Here is a 12,703-nt window from a genome sequence, read left to right as displayed (position 1 = left end):
TCACATCGGCGTACGGAGAGGGAAGCTGCAAAAGGAGGAAACAAATGGAAGAGGAGAGCGGCCGAAGAAAAATGAGAAGAAACGGGATATGAGAGAAGAGCGCGGGAAGACAGAGTAGAAAAGAGGGTGACGAAAGCTACAGTCGCTCTGCTAAAATTAATAGGTAAAAAGACAAAGCCAGGAAAAATGAGTCACTCCCTTGGGAGAACAGATACTGATTTTTTTTCTTTGGAGAACTCTATGAAAACGATGAAAACACTTTTCATGCCAAGCACCACAATATCTATCATTTATTACACACAGTGAACAGTGTGACATAAACATGATGCATGTACATGTTTGAGACAGAGAGGAAAAGATGTGAGTGAGAAAGCCAAGCGCACTGCATGTGTGTCTGGGGCGCAGACAGAGAGAAGGGTGTTATACATGGTGATGAGGGAGGAGTGGAGACAGAACAGAGGTCTGGTTCATCGAAAGTGTCAGACGTTCAATAAAAATAAGGTTGCAGGAAGAGCTCCCATCACAAACAGCCTAAACTCACGTCAGACAAAACACTCTCCAGGAAAGCAGAGTAGGGAAGAGGAGAGGAAAGGTGGACAAAGAGAGGGGAGAGGAGGATTAGATGGGACAGAGAGAGACAAGTCCATCTCCTGGCAGACTATTCTTCACCTTAAGGTGTCAACAACAGCTGGCAACTTGGCACCTTGGTCATGGCCACACCTGTCTCACCTAAAGTGTCTCCGCACCGTCCATCCGCAGCTGCCTATAACCTTCCCCACAGGACCAATAACACTGACAGTAAATTATGTTATAATGCAGGGGGTCACAAACATATCTCCGATCTAAAATTCAAACTTTTACAGCAACATGAGACAAATCACTGCACCCCATGTTTGTCCTCGCACCTTTAGCGGGAAAATATTTTACACCAGACAGACAGGAGCAGCTGCAATCTTCTCCAAGACAACAATTAAGACAACACGTTGCAAGTCTTTTATGGACAACATTCCTGTGTAATGACACTGAGTGGAGATGGCAGGAGTTAAGGCCAAAGTGTAGTGGAGCAGCATGTAAGGGTAGACACAGACAGAAACTGTTTAACTGCACCAGCTGGTTGAGCCTTTTTTTACAAACATCAAACAACTCTACGGTAACTTTTTAAAGCTCCATTAGGATTTATGTGACCCGTTAAATACTGTTACGTCTGGGGTGGTCTTAACCACTTGTGAGCTGTGTGACCACATGTAAGCTACTATAATATGGTGTATTGGTCATTGATGAGACCGTTAGATCTTTGGGTCAGAAGTGTATCTGGAAATCAACCCCGAGTAATTGGGGTCATGGTCAGGGTCAAGGGGGCAAAGTGTCTAAGTAACGCAGGGTTAGGAACGTTATCGACTGGGATAATAAATAAGGATAGATGCTGCCTTTTTCAACAGACTGTTTTCTCCAAGCACAAGCATGCATTTTGTATTTGTCTTTGTCATTTATCAAAACAGTATAATATATTCCTTTAGTAGACCACTTTACAATCATTTAACATACACACATATTGCCAAAAACAACAATAAAGTCAGGTAAAACTATATAATCGTGGTTAAGTGTTTTCCGATCCCATCCTACATTACTCCAGCAAAGGAATTATTTTATGGGTTAGCAATCAGCATTAATCACATAAAATATTTTTTATAGTTGCATTATTTCATTCACTTTACTGAACAAGCCCGGAACTGGATTCGCTGGTAAGATGGCTGGGTATGTGCAGCTAATAAATGCAGTGCATAAAAATGCATTGCAATGTAGCAGCCTTGTTTGACAGACAGCACTTGTGTGCACACTTCTATGTGAACTGGTAGGAATGACCCAGTGTGTGTGTGTGTGTGTGTGTGTGTGTGTCTGGCCCATTAAAGCACAAAAAGCCATTGTGTATCATTAGCTGTGGGGGAGGAAGGGATAGACAGAGGGGTGGCGTGTGGAGCTGAGGGAGGGGTCAGCGACCTTCCTCATAACCAACCAGATGACCTCATTCACAGCACATAGGAATCCTCTGTCTCCCCCCAACAGTTCTTTATCACCCTCGCCATCCTCCCCTCGCTCTAGGCAGCCTTGCTCGTCTTTTTCTTTTCAGCGAACACAATCAATCTACTGAGCAGGGACGAGGTGCACACACTCGCTAACCCTTTCATACAGACAGCACATTCTTTCCTGCCAGTTTTCGTGGGTTTTTTTTTTTATGCCAGTCTTTCCTATGTTACAAACAAGCGCTAAAGAGGCTCTTTGTTTCACCAATTAAAAACTAATCATACAAAACCACCCATTGTTTCTGCTCGGTAATCTCCTCCCAACCACTGCACTGATAAGGACAGACAGACTTAAGCCTCGCCACAAACAGACAAGCGACGACAAACGCTAAACAAACAGCAGCAGATACAAAACTGTTTCACATGTGCTTGTACAACTGTGACTTCATTCATGCACTGCTACTGTCACTTTTTTTGGGTGGATGTGATGCACATGGACATAAATTATGCTAAGCAAATCATGTTTTACATTAGGAGACTGCAGGCCAGACAGCCACTGTAAAAGACAACTGTGCAACACATGTAATTCTGGTTAGGCCAGACAGTGGTTAAGTGTGAATTTGTCAGTAACATAGAAATGACCCTGTTCAAGCAATTGAAACAATGCTGAATGGATTATAGGGGCAGTGTTTTTTTGTTTTAAGTGACTGCTACATAACGCTGCCTCAAGAAATCTGTGCAGACTTCCTCCTCAACCCCACCATAAATTCCACCGCTACAAGCAGGGAGCAAAAAAACTAATTGAGCAACATGCTGCTAACTCACAACCCCTCTTTAATTTGATAATATAAGAAAGGGCGTCCGATTGCAGGTTCATACAGAGCGACATGTGTGGCTGAGGATAAGGTGGTGGAAACAACAACCACAAACTTGAATAACCACAGTTTTGAACGAGCCCTCAAAGTTGCAGACAATGCTCATTGTGTTCACAGAGAGCCGTGCAGCATTAAGGCTTAGAGGAGGATACTCTGCTTCCTGCTCGTGCTCTGCTCGTGCTTTAAGCTTAACACACTTTGACATGTGATCAAACCAGTTTACCGTCCTCAAAAACATGCTGTTAAGTTGCCTGTGCAAAATCAGTTCTGCTAATAATGGCATGTATTTGACATGCAGTTATAAAGCAGCGTCCAATAGTCTTAGTTTTTTCCCAAAAGATATATATATATATATATATATATATATATATATATATATATATATATATAGGGACATATAAAAGACTAGTGTCCATTCATTCATTGCCTCTACCTAAACAACTGAACAATATTTACAGTTGTTCGAGACAACATTGACAATACTTATTTTGCTAAGACTTTGATCTCAGTTGTCAGCGCTGAAAAGCTATCCCAAGGTGGCCTTCCAACACATGCTAGAAAGATTTTCACACAATGTCAATTTCATTCAAAGAAAGACCAGAGAAATCTAGAGGGACAACATCATCCCAAAAAAACAGTGCAGCAAACATCTTTACGAGACATCAGCTGCATTCAAGATAGAAAGCAGATCGAACAAAGACTGCTCAAGGTAAAAATACAAAATGTGATAAGCAAACTGTAGCATAGCTGAGTGTACCAAAACAAAGTCTAAATACCCAATTTTCTCCAGTAATGACTGGCTGCTGAGAGCTTGTCTACAAAGACAATGATACAGCTGCAGTTGGAGAGCTTGGTGAGTTCACAGCTGCACCAGAGGTTAATGTTAAATGTGTATAAAAACTACAGCCAAAAAAAAATTTGGTTGGAAATGCCACAGTAAAAACATGGATTGAGGTCAACGGTACAGAACGAACATTATAAAATGTTTGGCCAAGAAACGTCATTTGACAAAAATGTGTATGTGTAAAAGCTTTGATTGATAGTGAAACTGTAAAATCGATAGGGTAGCATCAACAAAGCAGACAAAAGCAACAGGGAGCACTGTGAATATAACTTGGACTTTGACTTGTAAGGACTAAAAAAAAATGAGTAAAAAGCTGTAGAGAATCGATTCGAGGAAGCAGCTGAGACAGAGTATGGAAGCAGCTCTTAGTGCTCGCTATTTGGTGGAAAAACACGACAGAGGAATCCCACCATCTTGCCACCTCACTTTCTGTGGCCCTTAGGGAAGGTTATGGCAGCACCGCCTGCTCTTGCCAAGCCTCACAGAAACAACAGGGACAGGTAAATTATTCTCATTTGATTTATCGGCCAGTCTGCGACTAGTGAGACACCGAGGCAGAGGCTGCAGAGCACAAGCACACGGATCCACTGGGCTGTTGTGAAGCAGGATGGAGGAGGAGGAGGATGGGGCTGCTGAACTCGAGTCGACAAGTATGAAGGAAAGGTTGGAAAGCTGTCAAAAAATGAAAATTAAAACCATTTAGAAAAACAGCACTGGACTTTGATACTCAAGAGTTTGGTATAACCGACACAAAAACTAAAACAAAAAAAAAACATAAAATTACAGCCAAATTATGCACTCAACGTTTCAAGATTGTTGAAGCAAAGTAAAGTAAAAGTTCTTCTGCCTCGCTGTGGATGGCATTCACATTAATCTGAGCTAAAACACAGTATGAGAGAGTGTGTGGGGAAAACAAACACCAGGCTGGAGGTTAAGTGCTCTGACTGTGCTCCCGGTAAAATTCCTGAGCTTGCTGCCAACGCTCGCTTACCATTCCTCCTCTGAAAGGAGAGAGAAAATGAATGCAGAGGGGTGGGCGAGTGAGAGGAACAGAGTGAGCATTCAGCTCATTTTTTCTCCTCCTTTCTATGATAAAAATGGGGAAGGAAACAGGAAATGGTGACAAATATTGCTGGTATGATTCCTGACAAACCTAACTATTAGAAACTTTAACTGCAGCGCCAGGTCTCAAAAAACAAAGACAGGCAGAGAAAAGGGGGGAGTGAAAAAAAGGGGGACTACTACGAGCGAGGGGGGTGGGAGTGCTATTTGAAGCACTCAAAGAATGTGACAGGGTGGGGCCCATACTTCTCCTGTGTTGCATATCCGCACAAGTGTGTGGAGGAGGGACGAGATGAGAAATGATTCATGATGTAATCTAAATTAGTCAAAAGAAAGCTAAGAGACAGACCCACCTCTGTGGGAGAGAGCAGCAAAAAGAGGAGCCTGGTTCTCTTTGTCACCACAGCAAGAAAAGCAGCTCCCCCTCATTCTCCCTGTCTGTCTGAAGGAAAAACAAACCACTGACTCGCCTTCTCCATGCTCCTTTCCAGTATGAAACGGGCGTAACTTCCCGTAGATGTTTTTACATGAGACAACACACAAAAAAAAGTAAGAGCTGATTCAAGTTGGGTAACAGCAGTGGTTACAGAAAAAAAGAATAAGCGACACAATCTAATGTACAATTCAGTGTCAGCGAGCTGTTGTAACAGTGATTACAACATCCCCTGACACACCTTCCTCTTTAAAACTGTTATTTTTCATCTGGTAGCCACTCAAACACACACACAGCCATGATTCCTGCTCTGACAGAAACAACATATTTTGATTCTTTCAGGGAAATTCACTGTGCATCTAGTTAACATTATTCACTGTTAATTTTAACAGGATCGCCTTGCTTTAAGGATGGGGGGAAAAAGAAGGAGAAAAACAGAGAGATAAACAGCCAATGTGTTGTCTAACAGCCGACCGTAATAGAGGGAAAGACACTTGGTTATGGCGACAGTGAGCTAGATAGTCAGCCAGGCGGCCGGGGTAGGGTACGGAGACAGGAGGCCAGGCAGAGGCAGCAGCGATAAGGAGGTCCCAGCACTCATGGGATTGAGGCCTGAGATAAGAGCCCAAGCTGCCGTTGGATGACTTTATCATACAGCACCTGCTGGGAGGGAGGGGGGGAGTGGCGTTTCTGGGGCTGGAGCGAGGCCAAGGAGCAAGTTTGGTCCGGTGGTGGGAGTTAAAACAGGGATTGAAGCTCACAGAGTCGGGGGTGGGCGGGTAAACTGTGGTGGTGGGGCTGCTGCTGCTGCTGCTGCTGGATAGGTTGGCTGCTGCTGCTGCTACAGAGGCGAGCGAGAAGGAAGACAGGCCAGGCAACGCTGGGGTCCTGCCACAACCTCTACACCTCACCCTGTCAGACTTGTGTTACCACCTAATTTATAACCAGGGAGGAGAGACTGGGAAAAAAAGATCACGAGGGCTAGAGAGAGGCAGACAGAGAGAGACAGCACAAAGCCTCCAATTCTGCTTTCTCACTGGTGGCGACGGCTCAGTAAACCAGCTCACAGAATGGCTCCCGGTTAATTAAATTCCAGCTTATAAGTGGCGCTTTGGGATAGAATGGGGGGGGGGGGGTGTAGAGAAAAGGGTTGGGGGTGGGGGTTATAACAGGTTTCTGCTTGCAACAACAGTCCTGGCCTAACACCCCTAATTCTCTCTTCCTGTCAGACTCTATCCATGCTCTCTCACGGCTCTGAGCTCTATCTTACTTTGCGAGCAGCGCTCAGTCTTGTTAGCCGATAAATTGATTGCATGTCAAAGGTGAGCGCAGGTCTGGCCCTGTGTTGAGGAATGCCGGGGGTCAAGCTACGGCAGTAAGGCGCGGACCGCAACACAGACACAGAAACAGAAAAGAAATCAGGGGGTAGAGCCACTGAGACGGACTGGCAGAAATATGAGACGTCAGGTAGAAAACCAAACGCAGACTTCTAGCATTCTCCCATTTATCAAAATCTGTTCTCCAAGCAGCTGCTCCCAAAGGACCAGTTCCCTTCAAACGCACCACAGTGGACAGCAGACAGTTTGTCCTCCAAATGCTGACAGCTCTCCCGGGAATGTCCTGTTAAATCACAGCACACAGAGACAAACAAGCAGACACACAAAACTGTATTTGCAGAAGGGGGTGGGGGCGTGGAGGGGGGGGTTGCTGTGGCATGAACGAGCACGGTACGATGCACCGCGCAGCTCCACCACACAGCGTGCAATGGAATAATGGGCCATTTAATCTATTATACAAATAAAGCTAAAAAAAAAGAAAAGAGCCTGTAAGGAAAAGGTATGGGGAACTTGGATTATATTAAATTTCAGTCAATCTGACTATTCTGTTTCGCACAGAAACACTCACCGCATTCATGACAACAAAAAATAAAAACTCTTCCTTTCTCCTATGCTCCGCTACCTTAAAACAGCGCTTCACTAGTAGGCTACTTCTCTAGATGTTATACGGGCTGTCTCCTCCTGCCAAGAGAAAATACAGCAATTTGAAGCAGCTTGTTGGCTGGCAGATCGTAAAGAGACATAAAAAAACCTCCATAGCAGGTGTCACCTCTGGGAGATGAACAACTGCAACGCAAGGGGATTTCAAAGGGGGGCTGTCAATCGGCCAGAGTGACCTTGAGGGGCTACATACGTATTGGCGGCGTTACATGGACGTCCATGCACACACACATACCACTAAAGTTGGGGGCAGGCGCGACACACACACACACACACACAAGGGTGGTGTCAGTTTTCTTCCACCATGGAAACAGCTGTGTAGACATGCACGAAATGTTGGGTGGGTGGGTGGGTGGGGCAGAGATGTGCAGCTGTCGGAGGACTACACTCTTTGAGAGACTCACAATTTGGAAAAGACTCTTAAAAAAGCAGTTGCTCATATTTGCTGCACTTATGCCTGACAAAGGGAGGTTATTCACAAATGCTCAATCACATTTAAGCCGACAAAACAGTGCAGACTCAGGAGACAAAAGGTGTTTCATCGACAATGCAGAAACTTGTGTCCCTCTGCAAAGACAACTGACGCTTTAGAGAGAGACGGTTAGGTGTCTACTTCTGCTTCAAGTAGCGATCGCTTTCTTCTTGTCACCTTGAAAAACCACCTCATTTCAATGAAAACAGCACCGACTGAAAAAAAGTACACACAATGCTCTGAGGAGAAAACTCCACACACACACACACAAAAACAAAATAAACGTGTTAGATCAAATGCAATTAACACCACACAAGTTAAAGATTTCCTTCTGGAGTCTTTTCCTGTCTGACTGAAAATCACAGTCTGGAGGTTGGGTGTAATGTTGATCTTTTCCACAAGCAAGAACCAGTTAGAAAATGTGCTCCATCCATCAATGCACAACAAGCAACCACAAAGTACAAATAGAAAATAATTAAAAGTTACTTTTCTGCACTGGAATTGAAGCAATCTGACAGCACAGGGTAACTAACGCAGCACATTAAAAATAACACACACACACACACTTGACCAATTTGTGAGGACTAGGCCAAAGGGAAAGGTTATTTTAAACACTGTAACAGCGTTTAAAATAACACAGTTATTTTTCTCTTTTTCAAAAACTGCACACTGGATTGTGCGTTTGCTTCGACCTGGGTGGGGTCAGCTCACAGCAGAACAAACAGGGAGTGGGAGGAGGCCGGCCGGCCCCAAATATCGCATCAGAGCTTCAGCCCCGTCCAAAGGGGGAAAGCAAACCCAACAGCCCCTAACAGGAAGCAGACAGTCAGACAGGCCTCTTCTGCACTGGGGTGGCTTTCATCACACACACACGCAATTTTTGGCGGCGTGGTTAAGTTTGGGCTGGTGCTGTGGAAACCCTTGTAAACCTTAGGCTGTGGAGTCGCGAGCGTCTCACCCATGATTTCTTTAACACCAGACAGGGAAGGGTTTTTTTTTTTTAATCCGTTTTCACCCTGCCAGGCGCTGCGCAGAAGCGTCAGACCAGTTCAGCAGTGCAGGAGCAGTTTCTGAACTTTAAACAGCCCGGCTTCTCTAAAGCTACAAAAACAGATGGAAACGAAAAATAGATATGCAAATCAGTGTTAGTCATTTCTAAATCTGACGTCACGTCACGCGATTACTTAACTTTCCAAAAGAAGCAAAGATGGAATTTATAGGTCGTAGGTAGATTTGAAATATTTAAAGGCAGTGTTTACAAAGCAAAGATTTGAAAAATTGAAAATGTTGCGTTTACTTAAAAGCACTTACTGCCTGTGCCACATTCAGACCACATCTCTGCTAAGTGCAGTGCGTTTTTACTCTTAATTAAGTTCGGCACTCATTGCTCAGAAGTGATGGTATACGAGTAGGTAACACGGGCAAAACGCAAAGCACTGTGTGACTGCATAAAACAAGGGGCAATTTAACCCCCTTTTTAAAATAACTTAATAGTTATACTGTGTTAGGTGTTCTGCACCTTCTGATCACAGGATTTAGGGAAACGCAGAGAAAGTATTGCTCGTTCTATGTGGACTATGTTCGTTCCATGGTGAATCTCTTGGTCTAACGGTCCTCCCTAAAATCACAACTGGACACCCTGATCAGAGCAGCCACTCTCCGTTACAGATTTACTTAGTGTGAAAAAGTGAAGGCCAATGAGTGTAAAATGTATACAAATCAGATTCGAAAAAAATAGAAGAAAATCCCAATTGGCCACAAAGGATCTAAAAAAAAGGTTTACTGCTTCCATTGGCTTGGCTCGTACAGTGTGCCAACAGCAGCACAGCTGAGTAGTTGAGAGTAAATGAGCGCTACACAGAGCATGGTCCCTCTTCTTTGCTATTCAGCAGCCTGCCAGGGTCTGCGACCATTGGGGCTGGGTATAACTGCAAAGGGGAACGGGAATGAAAAAGAAAACAAGTCTGTTTCCTGACTCTCCCTTCAATGAAAATATCAACACACCCCATCAGTCCCAATGGGGAACAATAAAGCAATTGGCTTTTCTAAAAACAACAACTTCATAGTGCTTCTTTTGTGAAGCATTTAAGGGGTGTGGAGTGAATCAAACTTGGTGATTCTTATGTGGGGAAAATACTACCATCACACTGCTCAAATACTGTTATTCTCCTTCCCAAACAAAACTAAACAAACACTGTTTTGTTACTTCACTGCAAAAAAAAAAAAAAAAAAATTCTGATAGACTCAATCTGAAACGGAAATGCCCATTTTTCTGGTGGTAAAACATTATAACATCACCGCAGATAATAAAAGAGTATTTGGGCTTTATTAGACAGACCAGAGGAACATTAACATTCATTGTGCCAACCTAACATTAAGGTTAAAACTTAATTTGAGTAATAATGTTTTGTTTAGTGTTTTACATTTTGCATTAATGTGGCTTCCTCGTGGTGAAACTGTCCGCTTAACGCCTGACCTGTCTTGTTTATCACCCATCAAGGAAACAAGAAAAATCTTTGCAAACCGGTTTAGCAACTACACATACTGAAGAGCCTACTCATCCAGACATGCAGCCGAAACTATTACACATGCACGGGGCTCTGCGCCTGCTGTGCTGTGCCGTGTGTGTGTGTCTCTGAAGACGTGTATTCATTAACACAGACATAGTCATATTATTTCTAATTCATCTGTGTCAATGTGTCCAATACGATACTCCCAACAACACAGCACGGGGACAGTCTGCTAGGGGGGCTGTGGCGCTCTCTAGTGTCCCCAGATCAGTTACATAAACCATAGGTCCAACCTTCCGCTTAGACCAGCTTATGTTATTGATACCATCAACATAAACGGCAAATAAGCCACGTTTATCTTGCGCCGCCGCGGTGTATCTGTGTGTGTGTGCCAAAAAAGAAAAAAGAAAAACACTAACAATGGTTTGGAAATACACGTAGACAGACAAATCCCGTCGGGATGGCGCCGCCGACAAAAGGCGACGCAATTTTTGGTAGGGCAAACACACACACACACACACAGAGAAAACACGACGGAGCTGCTGCAGCAAAGGGAAGGAAATATTATCGAGACACACTCTCGTTTGAAGACAAATGCTTTAGCAGGTACAAAAAAATAGAGGGAGGCAAACAACGGTGTCCTCCTCCTTTTCTTTTTTTTAATGAAAAAGTTGGACGGTTGAAATAATCTTCGTGCACTCCCCCTCCCAGCAGCAGCAGCAGCAACTCACTGGCTATTGTTTGGGCAACAAGCAGACACATTCCTCCGTGCTTTTAAGCTCGGCCGCTGGGCAACAACTAACACACACACACACACACACACACAACCCCTCGAAGCAAAGAGAAAACGACGACAAGGGGAGGACAGCGAAAGTTGAACCCCCCTTTGTTTATAATACTTCTTGACATACACGTCCGAGACTAAACGCACACGATGTTACGTCCTCTATATATATATATATATATATATTTTTTTTTTTGAAGACGTAGCTACACTAGCGGATCGCAGCAGAGCTCGTTAGCTTCAAATGTGGCTAACCCCGAAGCTAACCTGCTGGGGAACATGTGGAACCAGCCCCCCCTCACTCACTCACTCACCCCCAGTAACCCGACACTGACACTTCATTAATATGAAAAAGTGGGGCCCCAAAAACTTCGCTATACTTTTGTTGTTGTTGTTGTTGCGTTGTCATTGGTGGCGTTTTCCCCCTGACTGAGAAGAGTGTGAGAAAGTTTTCGTCTCGTCTCGTCGCCTCCTCCTCCTCAAAGTCAAGAGTAGTGCAGCAGCAGCAACAAACACAAACTCCAACGAGGGGGAAAGAAAGCCTTGTCTGCCTGACGCTATAGGGCTCAAACTCAACTCTCGGTCCCTCCTCACACACATACACAATCTCGCTGTGCAAAAACAAACTCACACTGGAGGGAGAGAGAAGGAGGAAGAAGGGGGTAACGTAGCCTAACTACTGGATGTCAGGTTTTGCTCGGTGGAAGTTGGGACGGCCAGCAACGGTTGCTACGGTCAGCAATATCGGGGAAACTGGTGGTGTCGATGGTAGCGACCTGCGCCGTGGTCACGCTTCCCAATCCCACCCCGCTTTCCTTTCCTTTCCTTTCCCCCCAGTGTGTGTCTCCCCCTCTCCCTTCTTTCTCTCCCTTCACACACTGTCCAGACTGTGTGTCCCCCCCCGCCACCTACCCACCCATGCTCTTACCTTCATCGAGAAGCCTCTCCAGGTGTGTGAAGATGCCGCAGAGATTTGGCAAACTCGTCATGAGCTTCTTCTCGTTTAATAATTGCATCAAATAGTCGGGACTCGGCCTCGGTCGCTCCTTCACTTCGACCTCTCCGACCATCATCTTTGCGGCGAGAGCGAAGAACACAAACCACCACCGCGAAAAACACACAGAATCCTCTTTTACGGGGGAAAAAGGCGAGAACAAAAAAAAAACGAAAAAAGAAAAAAAAAAACCTGCGGCTCCCAATCCCTCGCTTCCCCTCCTCCTAGTGAGCAAAAGACTCTGTAAACCCCCCTAAAAAAAATCAGGTTTGGTTTGTTCTTGTTGTTTGAGTGGAGAGGGGGGCAAAAACACAACCCGTTATCTCCCTTCCAGAGACTCGTGCGCCGTACTCTCCTCTACGCCGTGTGCGCTCTGTAGGCGCGACACACGGTTCCACCGGAAAGGGTCCGTCCTCCTCGACAGCGATTGGCCAGCGGGGGAATTCGGAGGACTAATGGGAGAGCCAATCAGCGCTCACATCTGCGCAAGAGGGGGCGGAGCGACGCGGCTGTGGTGGAATGACGGACAGGAATTCGGGCCAATGGTGCATAGTGCGCAGGAATGCACATAATGCCCCTCTCAAGTGTTGTCAACACCGACCAGCAGCAGCACACGTTTACTCTTTTTTTTTTCTCCCTTTCCTCTCTTAAAAAGCAACATCACATCATTTGACATTTGTTTTGATCATTGAGAGTGTGCCACTGTCCTCA

General features: G+C 44.9%; 1 protein-coding gene across 7 annotated transcripts in view; it reads right to left on the bottom strand.

Moving 5' to 3' along the window:
• qkia (QKI, KH domain containing, RNA binding a) overlaps window positions 1–12,362 on the bottom strand; it is a 76,438-nt gene extending 64,076 nt beyond the window's left edge. For all 7 annotated transcript variants that reach the window (XM_085767099.1, XM_085767104.1, XM_085767102.1 and 4 more), the window contains exon 1: window positions 11,927–12,362. In XM_085767099.1, coding sequence (XP_085623225.1) covers window positions 11,927–12,071 — 145 coding nt within the window. In that variant the 5' untranslated portion in view covers window positions 12,072–12,362. The remainder of the gene's footprint in view (window positions 1–11,926) is intronic.
• Between the last annotated feature and the right edge of the window lie 341 nt (window positions 12,363–12,703).

Source organism: Trachurus japonicus, chromosome 22 (assembly GCF_045865225.1).
Source record: "Trachurus japonicus isolate A0001 chromosome 22, Traja_1.0".
NCBI classification, from domain to species: Eukaryota; Metazoa; Chordata; class Actinopteri; order Carangiformes; family Carangidae; genus Trachurus; species Trachurus japonicus.
The sequence above is the reverse complement of the archived record's forward strand: the minus strand, read 5'-3'. Positions and strand labels throughout refer to the sequence as shown.